The sequence below is a fragment of the Sander vitreus genome, chromosome 24, assembly GCF_031162955.1.
Source record: "Sander vitreus isolate 19-12246 chromosome 24, sanVit1, whole genome shotgun sequence".
NCBI lineage: Eukaryota > Metazoa > Chordata > Actinopteri > Perciformes > Percidae > Sander > Sander vitreus.
In genome coordinates, this window is record NC_135878.1 from 4,535,042 (window position 1) to 4,556,640 (window position 21,599).

At 43.1% G+C, this 21,599-nt stretch overlaps 2 protein-coding genes across 3 annotated transcripts; one reads left to right on the plus strand and one right to left on the minus strand.

The window, feature by feature from the left end:
- Positions 1-839: 839 nt before the first annotated feature.
- xkr6a (XK, Kell blood group complex subunit-related family, member 6a) lies at positions 840-7,477 on the minus strand. The gene is made up of 4 exons (XM_078243818.1): positions 6,839-7,477; positions 3,100-3,296; positions 1,927-2,344; positions 840-1,344 (listed from the first exon to the last, which is right to left on the minus strand). The coding sequence occupies exons 1-4, from the start codon at positions 7,420-7,422 to the stop codon at positions 840-842; spliced, it is 1,704 nt and encodes a 567-aa protein (XP_078099944.1). The 5' UTR covers positions 7,423-7,477.
- A 5,487-nt stretch (positions 7,478-12,964) lies between these two features.
- On the plus strand, positions 12,965-20,333 carry gckr (glucokinase (hexokinase 4) regulator). Of its 2 annotated transcripts, none has more exons than XM_078244007.1 (19): positions 12,965-13,099; positions 13,574-13,723; positions 14,064-14,132; positions 14,212-14,280; positions 14,390-14,463; positions 14,669-14,735; positions 14,830-14,883; positions 15,011-15,105; positions 15,239-15,344; positions 15,433-15,551; positions 16,098-16,196; positions 16,599-16,696; positions 16,887-16,954; positions 18,062-18,092; positions 18,164-18,273; positions 18,363-18,440; positions 18,785-18,928; positions 19,388-19,522; positions 19,607-20,333. In XM_078244007.1, exons 1-19 carry the CDS (start codon positions 13,058-13,060, stop codon positions 19,718-19,720), a joined length of 1,722 nt encoding a protein of 573 aa, XP_078100133.1. In that variant the 5' UTR covers positions 12,965-13,057; the 3' UTR covers positions 19,721-20,333. The 2 variants fall into 2 exon arrangements, with proteins under 2 accessions (XP_078100133.1, XP_078100132.1); XM_078244006.1 differs by having other exon boundaries at positions 17,996-18,092; positions 19,607-20,331.
- Positions 20,334-21,599: the final 1,266 nt, after the last annotated feature.

Genomic DNA, 21,599 nt, shown 5'->3' on the forward strand with positions numbered 1-21,599 from the left:
CTAGCGCCATATTTAGTGTATAGACACGAGAGAGAAAGATCTTCTCATCTAATTCTGGCAAGAAAATGAATATGTGTATTTCCCAAAATGTGAAACTATTTTTGTAGCGCAACTTTAAGTGAAATTGTTTGAGTGCTCATTACATGCCATACCCTCTCTGTCTCCATCTTTCCCATCATACTCTGCTACTCTCCCTGGTAACCTTGTCAACCAACCCCCAAAACTGATGTGTCCAACTGCTTTGTCCCCAGTCGGCAACAACGTAACGGTACATAAAAAACATCCTTTCTGTACATAGAAAATATATACACTACCTTTTGACAAGACTAACGACAACACGTTCACGAACTCCTTTTATTAAAAGTGACGTTTGTTCTTTCTTTGTGTCACTTCTTTTTATTCTACTGAAACCCGTGAAAGTGTGCGCGACGCAACATAAACGGCATGCGTTGGTCAAAGACTCCGAAGTAAAACTGCGCTCCTTTTTCAATATTTTGTTTTCCCTTCACAGCGGAGAGCAAACGTGTGATATTAAATCAATGAGAACAGATGACGAGTGATCAGAGGAGTTAGAAAGATAGAGGAGAGAAAGAGATGGACTCGCGCTGAAGCAGCTTGTTGAGTCATGGCCATGGGACTCACAGGTTGTAGGTGCCCGCAGAGTGTCTGTGTGTGTAAAATTGTGACAGATTGCTTTTGTGTCTGTGTGCTTACATCAAGTGCGACGTTGTGTGGTGTGAGAATGTTTGTTTCTAAATCTGAACAAACTTTTTTTATGGTGTATATGTGCTTAGCTGTACTGATGTGTGTGTGTGTGTGTGTGTGTGTGTGTGTGTGTGTCAGAGTGAGGACTCATACTGCAACAGTTCATACAGCAGGGGTCCGTCACGGTAGCGGATGCCCACAGCGGCCGGCGTTATGTACTGCAGGATGTTTATAGTCCTCCGCAGGCGCCTGTCTACGTAGTGGGCGTCCCATGCCGGATAACGCTTCCTGGGCATGTCGATCTTTATCAGTGGGCCCTCTGGCTTGGAGGTGATGGGCGCCGACCTCACCTGGAAGACGGGAAGACACGTCTCAGCCACATCCTCTTCCGTCTGTGACTTGGCCATGTGGGCGGGGGTGGGTGGGGCGGTGGGCGGGGCTGACGGGGGGAGGGGGAGACCCCAGAGCAGCTGGGCGCAGCAGGACGAGGCAGGGCTTGGTTGGAGGTGGGCGGTGGCAGGGTGCAGGAAGCCGTAGTACAACAGCATGACCAGGACGCCGCCGGCGAACGTCAGGTAGACGCCGCACAGCGCTGGGACAGCGTAGGAGTCAGTCAACACTGGGTCCCTGTAGGCGTACCTGCAGAATAGGGTTCAATTTAATGTGACTGTGTGTGTGCATGTGCACTTAAGTGTGTGTGCTCTGTGTAGACTAGAGTGCATATTGTCGCTGTCGGGCGGAAACCTTATATGTCCAAAATTGTTAATGAAAAGGGGGATTTTGAAAACATTGTATTGAGCTATTTACCTCGTCGCTGTTTACCTTCAACTCTGCTGTGTGCGGCACTTCATACAAGATGGAGGCGGAGAGGAGTTACGATGCTTTGCCAACAATTTGAGGATCCAATGGAGTTACGAGATTTAGTCAGGAGCTCTTTTTAATACTTTTCATTGGTTAAATAGGTGTAAAACCCACAGACAGATGTAAAGGGTGATCAATAGAATAGCATTGATTTATGAAAAAAATTAAAAAAGACAAAATATGGGGGTATGAGGTTTCCGCCCGACAGCGACAGTATACCTACATTCTGTGTTTTAGCCAATTCCTCTCTGCACTGGTTTGATTTAAATTTTTTATTTTGCCTCCGCCTCTCTTTCTAATTTTGATTAAACATGACATTAGTTGCATCCCGGTTCAAGATGCAAAGAAATGCCAACTCACCACAGCCCAGTGAGGATGGTGTTCTCGGCCAACACCACGATGTAGTACGTCACCATTCTGTACCGCGTCCGGCCCTCCTTCACATTAAACCAGCAGAAGATGTAGACGATGCCAACCACCATGTTGAAGAGCACCTCCTCCCACTTGGACATACAGAAGTCGGTGCCTCCGTGCACCACCCAGAAGGCCATGGCGCACCAGTGAACCACTACAAAGATGCCAAAGTAAATGTGGAAGAGGGAGGCGAAGAGGGCAAGCGAGAGGACGCGGGACGAGATGGTGAAGAGGCGCCAGAAGAGGTGCAGCAGCGCCCCGCGGTAGCTCATGCTGCGCTGGTCGTCACGAGAGTCTCGCAGCAGTTTGTGGTAGGAGGCCAGAACCCAGGCGAGAGACAAGAGGGAGCCGAGGGAGGAGATGCCTACAGAGAGAGTCACAGGAGAGTAACAGGATGCGAAAAAAAGAACAGAGGCGGATGATGATGTGGATGCATTTTTTTTTTTTTTCTCTCTCTGAGTGAATCAATCAGAACAAAGTAGAAACAAGGTTTCAAGATTCGTGAAACAAAGTACATGGGCACAAGATTATTATGAGTCAATGGGGGTATTTTGTGTAATCATGTGAGCACATCCTTAAGTAAGAAGTAATGTGTGACACGACAGAAACATTTAGTAATGATGCCTAATCGTATGAGTCTGAAATATGAAGTTATTTTTAATATCCCAGCTGCTGTGCGCATCCACCCCCTGCACTGCACTAGTCACATATTTGCATTAGAATAGTACAAGTAGAATGTGTCCCAAAACTCCAGAGTGATAGAGATGAATAACACCAGTGGGTGGCCACCTAGATGATACATTTCATGGATGAATAAGGAAGAGGAGGCTGATGGAGTTTGGCTAGCACATCTCCCTGACACCTGTGATTGTGCTTTCTTTCTAGGACTTCCTGAACAAAAAAAGCACTGTGAAAATCCAAATGCAGCACCATTTGCAGCCACAAATTACTGAGCATGATGTGTGCAAATTGCTAATTACTGTGTGTGCAGCTGTGGATTTGTATGTGCTTTGTGGGCTCCATGAAACCAAGGTGTTATGTTTGGTAATGTGGCATGTAGCTGTTGTTAGTCTGAAGAACTGAAGTCAGTCCATCCAGTGTAGTCCGTGCTCCACCTACACTGCAGCGTCTCGGCTCGGTTCTCCTGGATCATGATGCAGAGCTGCAGGACCAGCTGAGGTGCAGACTCCAGGAAAGTCTCCAGCAGCCGCAGCATGTTGACGTCTGCGTACTCGAACATCATGGCCCAGTACCAGCGCCGCTGGTGCTCCTTCTGCCGACGCGACATGATGCCCAGGTACAGCGTCCTGATGTACCTGCAGGGGGTCAGATGTAAGAGCGCTGATTAATAAAAACACATTTTTTGAGTCTCTTTGTTTTTATCCTCAATGCCATTTTTTGATTATTTTCTTTCTCACTAATTCTGTCTTTTGCCTGCTTGTAACTTTTGTTTTAAAAAGATCACTAATTCTACTACTATCATTAATCCGTCATAAAATAATAATCTGATTAAGTTCTGAATTGGTTACTATTGGCTACTATTTTAATAATCGATCGTTTCAGTCATTTTCACAAACATTAATACTGAACATTTGCTTTTCGTCATCATATATATTTACCTGAATATCTTTTGATTTGGCATGTTTGTTGGCTTAAAAAAAAAAGAAGCAATTTTAATATCTTACCTCTATAAATTATAGCCATTGGCTATAGCCAGGGGCCATTTTCACTATTTTCAGGCAAACAATCAACAGATTAATTAATGATAGCAATAGTCAATAGTTGTAGTCCTAATGCACATGGTACAATGACAGATATCTAGATGATTATGAATTGACAACTATCAGAAATATATGAATGCAACACTCTGAGCAACGGAATTAAAAGCTATGACCTATAGCCCTACTGAACTTATAAAAATATTTTTAGGTTGGTCTGATTATTGATAGAACCTCTTTATGAACAAACAGCCATGACAAAATTCTGATCCATACATACTGAGTGAATGTCTAGATATGCAAAACTACAGTACATGTGGGTGGGATGTAGGCAGTGATTGCAATTAAAATACCTAAGGGCACTCACTGTGTGTGTGTGTGTGTGTGTGTGTGTGTGTGTGTGTGTGTGTGTGTGTGTCTAACGATATCCTCCTGCTTCCCTTTAGAGTGCATTGCTCCTATTATACGTTCATTGGTGTCATGGCATGTGTGCATGTGTTCCTACATTATGCATGACTCTGCATGTACGGCTATTACAGCCATCTGGTTTGAAACATACAAGCTTAATTCACAAAACATAAATTATGCACCATCCATAGGAACATGCCTACGAGTGCATGCACACCACTTTATGTTCACATCAGGTCTGGCTTAATGCAGATGCTGGGATTGAGCAGGCACGTGGGCTACCAGTCATGGGAGGGCTTCTGGCAAATTAACGATCTGGTGGCACGGTGAGGATAGAGGAAAGTGGACTGTTAACAGGGTTGACTAGTTATGGACGTACAGTATGCTGACAATTTCTAGAATTTTCACTGCATTGTTAATGTTTTTTTCATATTTCCTTTTGTAGAGATAATACAGGTGGGCTTGCTTTGCTGTGCTGTATGCTATTGAATTGAAGAGTAAAAGATATCCACCCTGACATCCTGTGTTTTGATGGACACTCTGGGGTGAGGGCCATCCCATATATCCCAACCTATCCTTATTATCAATTCAATTCAATTTTATTTATAGTATCAAATCATAACAAGAGTTATCTCAAGACACTTTAAAGATAGAGTAGGTCTAGACCACACACTATAATTTACAAAGACCCAACAATTCCAGTAATTATCCTATTCTTCAAATATGTTAATGCTTTTAAACAAACCATTTCAAGCCAAATTACTGGATTATGTAGCTTTACAATAAGATACAAACAGCAAAATGCTGTTTGTCCTTGACTCAAGAACAATAAAGGATAAATAACCGGCACAATTTGTTTGGCTTTTTTAAAATCTGTAAACAGGAAGTCCTTGCATTTACGTTCAGGTTAGGGATTGAGGCTTTACTGTGCAGCGTGGCAGGCGGCCCTGAGAGCCACTTAATGCCTTAACACGGAGGGATACCAACCATATGTATTGTACCGCATTCAGAAGATCGTACACCCCTCCACCCTACCCCCACCACTCTCACTCCTACTCCTTCTTTTCCCTCTCTGCTTTCACTCTTTTCTACTCCCCTCCCCCCATTTACACATTGTGTATGTGCAACCTTTTCTTCCTCCTCCATCTCCTTCCCCACCCCTACTTCACTCCACAGCCTCTCCATCTCTAAGCGATCTGTCTCAATCAGGCTGTACCATTTCCTTAGCTACAAACATCCTCACCCCCTCCCCTTCTTCTTCTTCCTTCTCTTGCCCCTCCACTTCCTCCAGGTGGGAGAGTCCATTCTGCTGGCTGGGGGGGTGATTATTGGGTGGGGTGCATGAAGGTAGAGTTTATGTGTGTGTCTGTGAGTATGTGGGTGTAAGGGTTGATTTAACCCTACAACCACAGAGAGGCCAAAGCAGAGAAGCTGAGTAGCACAGCAGGATGTAAACACACTCACACACAATCATCACTCTACTCTCCCTGCTGCTCACCCGGCTTGAGGCAAGTGGACACCATTAAGGAGTCTTCTTAGAGAGAGGGGGAGGGAATGAGAGTGAACACTGTCCTTGCATAGAGGGCTAGGAGGCTGGAGACAAGCTAGCACACACAAGAGCCTACAGTTGCAATACAAAGTGTGTGTGTGTGTGTGTGTGTGTGTGTGTGTGTGTGTGTGTGTGTGTGTGTGTGTGTGTGCGCGCATAGGAGCAAAAGGGTCCATGTGTGTTTCTGTTTTTTCCCAGAAGTGCTTTTAGCACTACAATTAGCACCTACCCTTGACCAAGTGTGTGTGAGTGAGTGAGTGAGTGAGAGAGAGAGAGAGAGAGAGAGAGAGAGAGAGAGAGAGGGAGAGAGGAAGTGAGATAGAAAGGGAGCTGTGTTGCCAGAAACACAGATGCTTTTCCTCTTTGTACTCTCCATGCATGCTGACTCTCATGGGAAGGGCCATGACACCGTTTTTCCACTGGTCACACACACGCTGACACAGACACATGAGCACACACGCACATGTGCATACACAAATGTGCACACACAGCCCTGATTTCTCTTTTCTTCAACTAAAGTAAAGGACTCCGGCTGAAACGCTGTCCATGGTGCTGAAAATATTTCAGCACCATGGACAGCGTTTCGGTCGTCCTTTAAAACACTGCGTGGATGTGTCTAATATATTATCTTTAGTTAATATACCAGAGCTATGGAGTGTGAAAGTCACATTCTTCGAAAGTGGGATCACTGTCTCTCTGTCTGTCTTTCTTCTTGTGTCCCTCTCACTGCCTGACTGTCTCTCTTAATATATGTCTGTCAGTCCCAGATAGTAACTGAAGTGCTGGCGAGGCCTTTCCCTGTTTTTCTCTTACTCTTCCTCTGCCTGTCAGTGTGAAGTGGGCTTAGCTTTCTTCTAGCTACATTGAGTAGACATGCCACTCTACCCATTAGCAACATTAAGTGTGTGTGTAAGAAACTTGTGTGTGAAAAAGAGGAAGATTAATTGAGATTATTTCATTAACTAATTGCGCCTAATTGTTCATATTAGGCCTACTGGTGTAGCCTATTGTGTAGGCTACTGTCCGAATATTTGGATGTATTGTATTTTGATGCTTTGACCACATTGTTGTTGAAACTTTCATGCCAATAAAGTCCCTTTGAATTACATTGGGAGATAAAGGGAGGGAGTGTGGTGACAGGTTAGGATCAAGTGTGTGTTGTTGTTTGTGCCCCCCACCCTACCTCCACACTTGTCCCAGCTGGAGGATGTGTATGGTGGCCTGCCACAGCCAGATGGTGGCCAGCTGCAGGCGGTCCCTGCCGGGATAAAGGCACCCCAGAGCCACCGTGCCCCGCTTGGTCAGCCCCTCCACTTCGCCGAGCCCCCCGCCGGTGTAGTCCTGCACGAACCAGCGGAAACTCAGAATCTGGACCAGCACAGACGGCACCAGCACGAAGAAGAGAGTGAGGCCGAACCAGAGGTAGTCCTGTCTCTGATAGTAGTCCATCGCCAGGCACAGATCCGTGCCAACGTCCCAGAAGAAGACGAGGAGGGCGAGGATGATCCAGAGGCAGTCCAGCCACAGCTGCTCCCGGGGCGGGCAGTGAGTCTCCCGGATGCCGACCCCTCCGATAGGCTGGCCCCCGCCGAGCAGAGAGCCGAGGCAGGCTGAGCGGCAGCCCCAGTAGCAAGCGGAGGTGCGGCAGCACTGACAGATGTGGATCGCGGCAGAGTCCATCGGCTCCTCGCCGTCAACATCGTACAGCTGGGCGAAACCGCCGCCGCACCCGACACCGGCTTTGCCGCCGTCCGACTGCGCGGCCATGTTCCCCTTCCCGCTCCTGCCCTCCTGCGAAATGCACGACAACCGCACCGTTGTGCTTTCTCGTGGGGCGCGGATACCACGTCACTTCCCAGATACCTGCTGTCCCCTTCCCTCTCGCGCCGCGGCGACTGCTGTGTCTCTTTCCCGCTTGGGGCGCGAGGAGCCATCAGCGCCAGCGGCCACGCGACGGCGGCTCCCCTTCTTCCTCGTCCAGTAGAGACACAGCCACCGGGCGCTCGCTCGCAGCAGTGGAATCCTTTCCTGTTCTAGTCCAGCAGCCCTGCATCATCCCGTCCTGCGCGCGCGGTCATCTAGGGCAACGGGAGGCTATGACGTAATGCATCTCCCGCTGTTCTTTAGACGTAGGCTACTGAGAGTGTGGATGTGTGTGTGTGTGTGTGTGTGTGTGTGTGTGTGTGTGTGTGGGCGCGCACCGGACACCAGACTAGTCTCTCAAACCACGACTCGTGCTAATACAAGCCTTCCTATTCAGTCAACCGGTGGACCCCCGACTCCTGCCTTTCATCCCGACCGCACTCAGGCTGCAGGTACCCGGGATCCGCTGCAGCCTATCCGCTCCTTTCCGCAGCTCCAGCCCTCTGCAGCTCCAGATTCCCCGATCTTCACTTCTCTCTCATACTCTTACTCCGCCCTCTACCGGATAAGAACCTCAACCCCGAATTCACATCTGCACGCGGGCATGCGCACGCGCATTAAAACATTTTTGGTTTTGCAATACTCTGTAGCCTATAGGAGCAGTGAAATCAGTTTCCTCCTTCTAAAAGAGGAGGACAAATGAGATTCCCACCGTGTGGCATTCATCACTCCATCAATCATCATCCTTTCCTCTATCCATCCCCTCTTTTCATATTCCCCTCCACCCAACGCTTATTCTGCACTTCCCACCTCTCTCTTTCTCCCTCACACTCCACACTCCATCCACCCATCCCATCATTCCCTACAGTGGGCTTACTGCCCTGTGGCTCTGCCAGCCTAATCAGCCATAACATAATGTGTGTTTGCAGTGTGTGTGATCCCTGCTTACCTAGCAGGGAGATATAGAGGCGAGGATTTAGGAACGTGAGAAACTGGGATGGACACTGTGTGTGAGAGAAACTAGTAGGGACTGAGGGAGCTGAAAGCTAAGAGGCTGTGGATAGAAAAGAGGGATGGATTTAGGAATTAGAGGAGGAATGAAAGGGGTGATGTGAGAGAAACAGAGAGAGCAAAAGAGAAAAGATTATTCAAGCTGAAGCTGTTCCAAAGCATGACAAGATTGACAGGAAGAATGCATGAGAGAGGGTGACTGGAAGATTCAGGGAAGCCATTTTTGAGGGATGGAGCCACAAAAAAGAGATGAAGAGAGACGGAAAGATGATTTACTTAGTAGTAAGGGAAGAAAAGAAAAGCCTGATAAATGGCATGAAGGAAAAACAAAAGAAGAAGGGTTGCATTTAGGAGTTTTAAGGAGTAGAAGGGCGGACTAAATAAGGATTTTGTAAGAATGATGAATGATTGTGTGATTCCTCTTGTAAAAATGTATTCAGTAATGCCATTTAATGGAAGTAGAAATACATGCACGCACAGGCTACATCACAAACGTGCATGCTCAGCCGCCCTCTCACAAGTGCACTTACACACACACACACACGCTTCATTTATTTTTCCAAAATGCACATATAATCAGAAATATGCAAGCATGCACTGCATATCTTCATGGCACACACTCTTGCTCCTCGTTCTCAAAAACACGTTTCTGTGCAAGCACTTGCACTTTCTCTCTATCTCTCTGTCCACTGGAGATTAGCCTCTCTGTTGTCATGACGACTGTGGCTGTGCAGCTTAAAGACAGGGAGAGAGAGTCGATGGTTGTATATGTGTGTGTGTGTGTGTGTGTGTGTGTGTTTGTCTGTGAGCAAGAAACAATTAGAGTGAGTGATATCATTAACACATGGCTAATTACACCAAATATTTCAAGAATGCAGAGAAATATACCCTGCAGAGGCATATGTATGGTAGATGTTTGACACTACGGTCCACAACTGACTGTATAGCTTTTCATGAAATAAAAAATGTGTCACATCTACACTCCTAGTAAAGAAATTGAAACTGTTGTCCTGTTTTATTGAAAGTGTGAGGCTCAATATGCCACAAAAAGCTCTTGATAAACAGTAATGCAAGAAAAAAAGTGTAATATTATACAATTAATGTATATGCAATAACAACCCTCTTTTTGTGAAGGTTGCAGCTGCAGTCTCTCCACTATACAATAGTAATCCAAATGAATTATAAAAAAAGCCAGAGGACTTGAGATCAAATACTTCCTGCGTGTTGATGATTTGGCCGTGCTGTTCAAGACAAAAGTATGTAGCGGCAGCAGCTCCTGCAAACCTCAAAACATCAGAACAATGATCTTGTTCTGAAATGAATGGAACCAGACAGGCACAAAATGACAGTTTTAATCAAGCAGTGAATGACTGTGAGGACAAAGCAAGATAAGAACACCACAAATATGTAGAAATGTGCCACAAAGGCTTTGTGGAAAAGTCCTGAGTTTCAGTTTATTAACAAACCCTACCAGCCTGTCATCATTCAGAGACTAATTATGGGAGATTAGGGAATTAGGGGAGCACTACCAATGAACAAAATACAACCAAAACACAAGGTTAACTGGAGCTTTATTTGGCTTATTTTGTTGAATAGAGATACCACAGTTAAAGATAATGTGAGCACAGTAGGGAGGACAACTGGGGAGGACACAGATTACTTCCAACCGCTAAATAGAGTCTGACAGTGGTGGAAAATGCATTCTGAATCAGTAGTAATCCCACTATGTAAGTTTTTTTTTTACAAAAGTAAAAGTAAGTGGGGTTTTCATAGCAATTTTCCTTCCATGTTTTTCCTTTGTTTATTATTTACCTTCACCCCCACTTACATCACAGAAGTATTATCAGCTAAATGTAAAGCCCTGCACACATACACATGTGATTTCACTTATTTTGGCTGATTAGACCTCACACCAGACTGTGCTTAATTGACATCATTAATTGTACCTGCTATGGTGGGACTAATTGAATATTTATCATGAGCTTATTGATTCATGAAGAAGAGACAGTCTTTGAAAAATGTAGATGTTTAATCGGGGAATGATAATACATTTTGTGCAGCAGAATATGTACACCAAAACCTAGGGATGCAAACAGACTAAAGCTATAACAAAAAAAATATATATATATATATATATATATATATATATATATATATATATCCCATGTTCATTTCATTCAGCTCACAGAGGCACTCGTATACCTTTTTTTCAATGGAAATTCATGTGACGCCATCTAAATGTGTTGGCAGTCTAAGAAATATCATTTCAAGCTGTTAGAGCTCATTTGAAGTCAAAACCAGGGGGGGCTTTGGCATGTTTGGAGTTCATTTGAAGGCACACAAATGCAGATAGTAATAAGTGATCAGCAGAAAGTGAAGAATCTGAGATATCAGTGATCAAACGAGTTGGTTTGGAGTTGACTTAGAGTCAGACAGAGAAATACTGCAGAGCTCACAACAGTTTTTGACAAAAAAAAATTCTGACCGTCTTTTCCCTCTGCACCCTGAATGAACCATTTCCTGTTCCAGGGTTTTATGGCTGATTATGAGAAGAGCCACTTAAGTGTTGATGACTTTCTTGCTCCTTTGGGGAGGAGAATTAGGAATTAGAAACTTAGAACTGCGGCTTGCTCTAAATCGAAAGGACCTTTCATGGTTTGGTGCCAAATTCAATGTGCAGTGCAGCGCTGCAGCAGGTTTTGAATGAGTCGAGACACAAGGGTCCACTCTGGTCAGGAATTTATTATTTATGAAGAGCTACATAGGTTGAATCGGTTGTATTTCAAAGGCACTTGCTCCAGATGTTGTTGATCAGAGTGTGCTGCTGCATCATTCAGTGAGGACGGAGACACAGAGGCTGAGCAGTGGGCTCGATATTGTAGATATTTACATCTTAAATGGCTTGTTAGATTTCTGTAAAAGTCAAAACAAGGAAAACAATGTATATCTACTGATATTGCCTGAAAATAAAAGCATAGAGTAGAGCCTTCGCCTATATACAGAGGCTGAGTCCTTGACGCAGTGGTGGCGGGTTCGGTTCCGACCTGCGGCCCTTTTCTGCATGTCAGTCCCCCTCTCTCTCATGTCTAAGCTGTCCTATCCAATAAAGGCCTAAAATGCCAAAAAAAATGATCTGTGATTAAAAAAAAAGCATATTATGACACTTCTGTGTTGATGCAGCCAACAACCCATGGAGGCACTCTATCGTGGCTTTGACTTATCACTCAGCTCTACGCAGGTGTGGTGTTGGACTGACTCAGAGAGGTTAACACCAAATGTACTTCAGATGTCTAATACTCAGCGTGAGCTAGTAATGAGTAGGAGGCTATACACATGCGTCACACGAATCTCTGACCTTTCCAGTGTACATCTATATGAAATATATTTTGTGTAAAAGAAAAAAAAGAGATGACAGGGAGAACTGTGTGGAGAAATAAATATTAGTCTTCGTTGATGGAACATGAAAAATGTCAGATGCTGTGTCACTGACAGCAATTAACCGGCAGTTATGACAGACAGTGGTGGGAGTTTGGAGGAGTGAGGCACGCTGCAGCAAACAGTTTCTGAAAGCGATGAAATGTTAGACTCCACAATCTGCTGGGGTGTAAATATTTTTGCACTGTTGATAATTAGTTGGATCTTTTGTACACTGTGGAGCTGAAAGCATGTTTGAGAAGGATGGAGCACATTCACCGTTTGAGGGTTTTTTTGTGAGGCAGTGCGGATGATTTTCTTTGAAGTGCTACTATAATTCTTTTTGGCTTTTTCTCTTTTCTTTATTGTGTTATATATCTTTTTGTGCATGTTATAGGTTTACAAAGTGAAAAAGCCCAAAGTCCACCTCAAAGGGACTTACCATCTTCCAGAGAAAACATTGTTCACAAACTGCTCCAAACAGCTCTGTTGTAGTCCAGCCTTTACTTCAGAGACAAACGTGGTCACTTTGTAACACACATTATAATGCTCGCCTAGCTGCTAGCGTGGCACTCCCTCATACTCTGCTTCTGACTGGCTAGTAGTCCTTACCTAGCTACTGAGCATGTGCGACTCCCAACAAAGATGGAACAGAAATGCGATGCCTCACTCGGTAGCTAAAACAGAGAGCTCAACACACAGGGTGAAAAGAGGAGCTGCAGCAATGTGCAGTACAACAAATATATGGTGTTTTTTTTTTTTTATTAAATACAATTATGAACCTGAAAATGACCATAATATGAGCACTTTAAAAACATTTTTTCTTTCTTTCTTGTTTCTTATAAAATAGTTGCAAGAATGAACCCTGGCTGCTATTAATCCACAGATGTACTGGGCATTTGTGTTTGTGTGCGACAGAGGAAACCATAGTAGGCTATTTCCTTTCACTCCTCAGTCACAAAGGTCCTTAAGTGAACTTTGTCACCACAGATAAAGTCAAGCACTTTGTGGTTTTCATTTCACATCCTGTGACTGACAAAAAGGAAACTGGCTGCACAGAAGGACATTTCTTGTGACAAACTGTTTTTGTCAGAAAAGGACAGACTCTTGCACGATGGCAGAATCTGCCTGTCTCTCCACAATGCATGAATGGGAGGTGAGTTAAAGGAATAATTTGACATCTTTTCTTGCTGCGTATTAGATGAGAAAACTAATATAACTCTCATGCTGTACATTAAATATGAAGCAACATGACAGGAAACTGGTTAGCTTAGCTAGCATAAAGACTGGAGTTAGGCTAGCTGTTTCATAAATTTCCCATCTTTATGCTAAGCTAAGCTAACCCGATGCTGTCTCTAGCATAGCGTAGAGTGGCATCAATTTTCTCATCTCTCAGCAAGAAAGCAAACAAATGTATGTCACAAAAATATCAAACTATTCCTCCAAATGAAGCTATATTATCATTATCTCCTGCTTGTCATAAAAAACATAAATGAGCATCCAAAGAAATTTATTTTAATATGTAGTTTCAATTTACATTTGACTAATTCTTGGATTGGCTGGTAGAACAGTGTTTGAATGCAGAAAATATGTTGAATTATTCTTAAAATTTACATGTTATCCTTCTCAGTCCCCAGATTATGAACCGTCACTTCCTGTTTCAGAGAAGTCCAACCCCCTGACGCGTGACATCGACCGGGCTTCAGCCAATTGTATTGTTAGGATGTTGCAGGCCTGTGATGCCCAGATGTTTCAGGAAGAGACAGGAGCCACCTACCAGGTACACTTTATTATGGATCCCACGTAACTTTTAGGCAAGTCCCATCCTTCGAAGCAGGCCGATTGGTTGGGGTTAGGCATTGGCCTCGAGTGGTTAAGGTTAGGATAGCCGATTGGTCAGGGGATAGGACCTGAACAAATCGGGTTACGTTACCTAGCGTAAGCATGGACGCCTGGCCAATAGTAGCGTGTGAATGCTATTGAAGGGCGGGTCTTGCCTAGAAGTTGGGTTCCATAATAACCAGGTACAGGTATATGATAAACAATGAATAACCTGTTACAAAACTTTATTCTGAAAAATTTCTTTTAAGGAAGTGATTTATTTAAATTGTCATTTTTAGAGGCTTTTGAGTAAACAAGTGGTGGAAACATTGATGGAGGTTGCTAAGAAGGTGGAGCGCATTCTCAAGGTATGTACTCTCTGACTGTCTGTGTTTCTGTTGCTCAGTCAGGTACGTTGTTAAAGCCTATCTTCTGTTTCTTTTACAGGATCCTCGGGACAGTGTCGTTGTACTGAGTGGTTGTGGAACTTCTGGTCGACTGGCTTTCCTCATCACGGTAAAAGCTGTCCTGAAATGTGATTTAACCCACTGCACGCCAGGAAGCAAACAATTTCTTTCAAGAATGAAAAGTGATGACTTCCTGTGTTGTGTGTTTGTGTTGTTAGTCGACTTTTAACAGAGCGCTGAGGGAGCTGAACCAGAGTTCAGTTTATTCGTACATTATTGCAGGAGGAGACAGGTATGCTGGGGTTTTTGTTACATTGAACAAGAAACATGCTTCAAACATACATGTTGAAGTAATGAAGTAATAATGAAGTAAACAAGGGCGTGTTTTATGGCTCATGAATTCATCTTTTCATTTGTAAGAGGAAGAATGTGTTATTTCTTCTACTTTTTCTTTTTTAATATCTTAAAATAATCTGTCTTTCTCTCATTTTCCACAGGGCTCTGTTATCCTCTCAAGAAGCACCTGAAGATGACCCCAAACAGGGCATGCTCAGTCTAAAGAAGGTCAGGGACATGTCGTGTGCGTCTGTGTGTGCACGAAGATGTTTTTTAAAGCAAAACATGCATTTGACCACTCCATGTTTTTGGCACCCTGCAGGTCTGTGAGGGAAAGAAGCGGGTCTTGTTCATTGGTATTTCCTGTGGACTATCTGTAAGCCACTCTAATTGGCCAGAATCTGAATTCAATGTTGGGACAGAATGTTAATTTATTAGTCAGGGCGTTGCAAAATGCATATAACTTAAGCTAGCTTGTCTATATTTGATTTTTGGCTGCGTAGGCTCCATTTGTGGCGGGTCAGTTGGACCTCTGCCTGCAGCACCCTGAGGTCTACACTCCTGTACTGGTTGGCTTCAATCCTACACATCAGGCCAGGTGTGTGATTGTGTGTACTTTACTATTATTCCTTCAACATTATGATGTTGGTAAATCGGGGATAATTTTCTATGAAATGTCCATTCTGATTTAAAAATAAAGCTTATTTAACATCCAAAATAACAATGTGTAGGGATGAGTCCATTCCAGGCTGCATGTTCACATTTCGCAGTGTGGCGCAAAGGATGCAGGAGCTTTCCAAAAGTCAAAAGGCTTTCCTCATCAACCCAGCGGTTGGGGTAAGAACCTCTACTTGTACTCTTGTGTGATTCAAAAGAGCAGTGTGTCTATGCTTTGGCCAGTGACTGTGTGTGTGAATGTGTTCAGCCGGAGGCCATCAGTGGCTCCTCCAGGATGAAAGGAGGCAGTGCCACTAAGATTCTCCTGGAGGTTATCCTGTCTGCTGCTCATGCTGCCACCTTCACAAACACACCCATCACTTACAAGTAAGCATGAAAAGGCTTGCTAAATGATCTCAGGCTTTGTCTGCAGTTACCTGAATATCTTGGTGTAGTTGATGTACTTATTCACACATCTGGACAGTATACGCTGACTAGAGAGACTCTAAGATCTTAGAGAGACTCTAAGATTATAATGAAACTCCATCTTACCCACTATTGTAATTGATCAATATTATTTTGATCAATATTGAAATCCCGATTATTTAACACGATTACTCATAGACTTTTGGAAAGATGTTGCTTTTATTGAAATTAAAAATCAGTAAAACAGTTAGACAAAATCAACAGTGAAAAGGCCTAGAACTGTGGAATTTCCCTTTACTACTTTTCCCGTTTTTTTTTTTACTTTTTTCCCCACTCAGAACACAAGACAAAATAAGAGTTTTACTTGCAAAATGTAATGTGCAAAATAACAGTTTTTCTCGATTACAATGCTTTTTGCGATCAAAATTCGATGAATAGCACAGCCCTACTCTGCACCCACAAGTCAAACACAGCAGTTGTTAGCTCCTTTGTGTTTCTTTCCAACAGGGGCATCTTGCAGCACATGAGAGCATACGAGAAAACTCTGGATGTCACTTTTGCTCAGAAAGAGGGGATAAGTGCTCTGTTGGAGGCAGCTGGAAAGAGGTGAAACATCCTGTCTTACACCTTTCACTGTAACCTTGGATTTTATTTAACAAGGCAAACTGACTCTTTGTGATTCAGAGCAGCATCCTGGCTCTCTTAAGCTGCCAGTTTGCTAGTGGTTCATCAAAACATCTCACAAACACTGAAATAAAGAACCCCAAACCCAGTAAAGTGTATTTGTTGCAAGGTGAATATGCATTGAATCTCTCCATTGAATAATGACATCCACTGGTAGAGAAAATGACCATGCTGGCAGCCCACACAGATGCATCTCATTAAACAGACAGTACTGCGGACATTTAAAATGTATAAGATGATATAGTTTGTGTTTTAAGCAATACAAACTATTCTGCAAAGATGTGACCTATTTGGAACCAAACTATCTGCTACTCTGTGTTTCAGTTTGCAGTGTGGTAGGCGTGTGTGTTACCTGGGCTGGGGCTCCCTGGCTATGCTGGGCCTCATTGACGCCAGCGAGTGTATCCCCACATTTGGAGCAGGTGAGAGGAGTGTGATGCACTCATTAGCAGCAAACACGGCTTCATTTGCACCGGAATGAATGAGATTATACTGTGCAAAATCACGCATGAAAGTGTGAATACACCAAAACTCACGCTTTCTGTGTGTTTGTGTCTGTGTGTGTGTGTGTGTGTGTGTGTGTGTGTGTGTGTGTGTGTGTGTGTGTGTAAGACTACGAAGATGTTCGGGGCTTCATCAGCGGAGGATACAGAGAGCTAAACAACAATGAGGGTCCACTGGTATGTGAAAGGAAACAATGGAATAACATCTATTTAAACAAAAGAGAAAAATTAGAATGAATGAGCAAGTAAATATTTTTAACAAAAGAAAGGTACATACGATGCCACTGTACAGGAGATTGAACATTTTTCTGAACTACACTCGTGCTGTCAGTACAGTACACGCTGACACCAAACATGGAGATTTCCGTTCCAGCTTGTCTATGGGTGTTCAACAAGTCTGAGAAATCCTTAGAAGGCCTTACAAAATATGAATATGACTGAAATCCAGTAAAATCCAATTAAGTGAAATCCAACTCTTATTTTGCAGCTTGTAATGACACATCTGTCTCTGCTGTGCCTGACTTGTAGATTAACCCAGAGCAGGATTAACAAGAAATACATCTTGTACCTGCTTTATGAAACCCAGTAGGACTTGTCTGTTTTCAATTAATCTGCTTTAATCTTTTGATTATACCGCTGGGTGGTCTTCATTCAGTCAAGGGCTACTACTTGAATTTGCAAGTGCTATTTATATCCACCTTGTGGATTGAGATTTTCTTTTAAAAATGTATTATTAATATTTACTATTTTAAAAGTTATAATGTTTAAGATTTCAATTCTGGTCAATTTGACAACACTTGCCGAGAACTTCTTGATAATACAACTCCCAGAGTTCAGTTTGTATGTGCATGTGTCATTTCCTGTGAATCCATTGTGCATGTGCACACTATTTCAGCACAGGAATGGCGGACTCCGCCGTTGACGATGCAAACTATGTTACGTAAAGGAAACAAATGATGCCAGCCATAAAACGCTTTAAAAAGTGGGTTTAATATGAAAATCTTGATAATTTTAACTTTAAAGCCCTATAATTCAACATTTTTTTTCTCTTGACAACATTAATATCCATGACTCAAGAAGTAACAATCAAAGATAAAGTTTTGTATTTCAACACAGGAAGTTAACAACTGCCAAAAAAACTACTGTACACGTTCCAAAAATACATGGTGTATACTTTAAGGAGATTTTTGGACATATAATGTTTTTACTTTCCTGTAGGGTCCTGACTTTTGCATAGCACATGAGGATTTTTTGCATCTAGTTCTGCCCTTTCTCAATGAACAGGACATCGTTCTTCTTATCTACACACACTCCGGTGAGATATCTTTCTCATGTTTGGATTCTGTCCCAAATCAACACGTGGGTCTTGACGGCTTCTCTCCACAGACGATGTCAGTGAAGTGGTGAAGTTGGCGCGCAAAGTGAGAGAAAAGACGTCCAACCTCCACGCTGTTTATCATCGGGTTGATGGAGACACTGCAGCTGCTGTACAACAAGTATCTATCTGTCTATCCCTCTGTCTCTCTGTCTGTCCGTCTGTCCCTTCATCCATCTTATAAAGTCTGCATGTTTTTTTTTTTTGCAGGAGGACATCAATAAGCTGTGTTCATCCTCATTAAAAACCACTTGGTCATCACCTGCTTCAGGGATCTTAGCACACCTGGTACAGCGCGCACACACACACACACACACACACACACACACACACACACACACACACACACACACACACACACATTGATTCGGTGACTCATTGGAGCATGATAAATAATGTTTTTCCTCATTTACTCCATTTTTCTTTGTCCCCCACCCTCCTTCAAGAGAGCATTTTGCAAAACTATAAAACTAATGTAGTCTTTATCGATTTTCAGTTTTTCTTAATCCTCGTGTTCTATAGGTCTTATTTTAGATGACAGGTTATTATTATTTGTGTATGCATTGTTTCCTTTCAGTCTAGATTATGTAAATGCAGAGAAGATGAAAAAATCAATTCTGCCTCTCTCTCAGCAGTGGGAGCTGTCCACTAAGCTGCTGCTGAACGCTGTGAGCACGGGCGCTCATGTCTTAAAGGGGAAGATTTACCAGAACTACATGATCGACGTGCAGGTCACCAACAGCAAACTCTACTGCAGAGCCACACGTTTACTCCAGGTATATGCAATGACGCCATTCATGGGCGATCAACAGGATTTAAACCTGACAACTCCACCAAAATAAAATGCTGTTGGGGCCCTTTTTGCCTCTGTGTACCCCTCTAGGACAGTGCACACACAGCACAAAAATGATGGCAGCTTAATTATATATTTTGCAAAGAGACCTATTATGAATACTGTCTGACCACAGGTTTTCTGTGTGTCAGTCTGTTTGTGGTAATGTGATGACACACAGCGTTATATTGTGCTCTCATGGTGCGTTTCCCTAAATAAACTGAAACAATTCAGGTTTTAGATTTCCATTTTGACCCAGTTCCCTCCCAAAGATAGAGCCACAAGATTATGTAATAATGCAGGACATGTCTCGATTGATATTGTTATTTAGTGGTGCAAAAAAGTAATCCCAGACAGAAGAATCAGTAGATTTTGGCGCTAAATTAGAGCTGTCTCCTTCCAGAAGCTGTCTGGCTGTCCTGAGTCCCAATGTGAGGAAGCTCTCCTGAAGACCATCTACCGTGTGGACAAGCTGACGGCGGACATTACATCCTCCAACATTGCCACACACACATGCACTGCCAGAAACAGGACCAAGGTGAGGAGACTGTAGGGTGCATGAAGCACTGGAGGAATGTCTTGTGGTGGCTGGCTGTATTATATGTTTTCTCTCTGTGTGAAGGTGGTCCCTCTGGCTTTGGTCTGTTTGCTGACCGGTTGCTCGCTCATGGAGGCAGAGACTCATTTGGAGCAACAGCCAATCGTAAGGGAGGCTGTGGAGGCGTGCCTGTCATAATTGACATGGCATGATGTCATCGTCAAGTCCCTACTCTAATACACTTCATTCATGTATTCAATCAATCCTCTATTTCCCCTCTACAGAGAGGTGACAGGTCAGCAGATCAACTGATCCCTACTATATTTAGTGTAATTATTTATTAAAGGTCATGCTTTGTTGGTTCTTGCTTTGATTATGAGCTAATATTGACTACGCTGAAAATAGTTTGGATTTTGTCACCTGCACCATGCAACACCATGTTATAACACTAAGGGGCAGACTTGACACCTCAACACAAGCATAATAACCTGCAAATGTGCTGTCAATTTCTACTGTTCTTAGAAGAGACAGGGTTTTGAAAAAAGTTGTTTCAAATATGTAGATACAAGATGTTAGAATATAGTGTGCGCAATAAAATCAGGAAAATATAGTAATAAATTCAATTCAATTTTACGCACCTTTTTCAGTGATCAGCAAACAGAAAAATCTGTGTTTTCCTGATTGGTTATATAATAATCAGACAAATACAGTGCATTGCATAACTGAATTATGTTATAAACAGTTTAAAATGTATACTGGAGTGATGTTTATTGTTTCACTGACATTTTCACCCTGTGTGCTGTAACAGTTTTCTGCAGGTGCAGACCGTGTTGGTCCATGTGATGTAAATCAGCCTCAATCCCTCTGTGGCTGCACACACACACACACACACAGGTGCTGGATTAGCGTGACGTGTGTGTGAATCTTGAGAGCAGTTGAGCAGCTTTGGAGCAGAGCCAAATGCGCTAGGGAAGAGCACAGAGCACATTAGATCTGGAAGTATAAGCACATCATTCTTAGTGCTTAGACAGTACAAGGACTGCCACTGAACCATTTGATAGTCAATGCAGTATACTGCTCTGGAATTCACTTGAAGTTAACACGAAGCATGCAGTGCTCCAATTAGGAAAAAGAACACAAGAATCCCCTTTTTTTATTTATTTTTTATTTAGTCATTATGTTTGTGTATTCATTTGCTCTAGGTACATGATGTTTACTTTGTGATGTCACAGACTGACTGACAGACAGCCAAACAGACCAATAACAGCATAGGCAGGCACACACACACACACACACACACACACACATACACACACACACACACACACACACACACACACACACACACACACACACACACACACACACACACACACACACACACACACACACACACACCCTCTGTGTACCACAAACAGGAGGATTTTGTAAAACTATGCAATAAGAGATGCACGTTTTGCCCCGTTCAAATTGTCCTGAACACACACAGAATATCTCCGCTTTAAACCTGGAGCTCACTCACCTAGGGTTAAACGAGAGAAGTTAAAACGAGAGAAAATTGTCCTTAGGGGTTTTTAAAAGGTGTATTTTCCAGCATTTTAAAGAGCAGCTTTGATCCATTCCAGTCTCCTTAACAGGCTCTCTGATTCTGCTGGAGAGCCACTAACAGAGGGAGGGTGTCAGGAAACAAAAGACGTACACTTAACCATGATCTCCCCCTCCGTTTCTGTTGATCTACCTTCGTAAAACCATGGATACAGTAAGGCATCAGTAACACGCTTCAAGCTGTTGTTCCACACGGCTGGTTATGCAAACCCCACCTGAGTCTACGAAACGCCCTTATATTTAAGCAGCAGAGAAAGGTTTACATCAACCTGAAAATCAGACTCGGCCTCAGTTATGCTCAGTGTGCTTCGTTGTGAACGTTTTGTAACTGGGAAAGAAAACTCATGCAAAATAAATGATCACGGTAATTGGACTACATAAATATAATGAGGTACAGTTTACACTTTAGCATGTTTAAAGGGAAACACATTATCAATGTCAAAAATTCAAATTGTATACATTAAAGCTACTG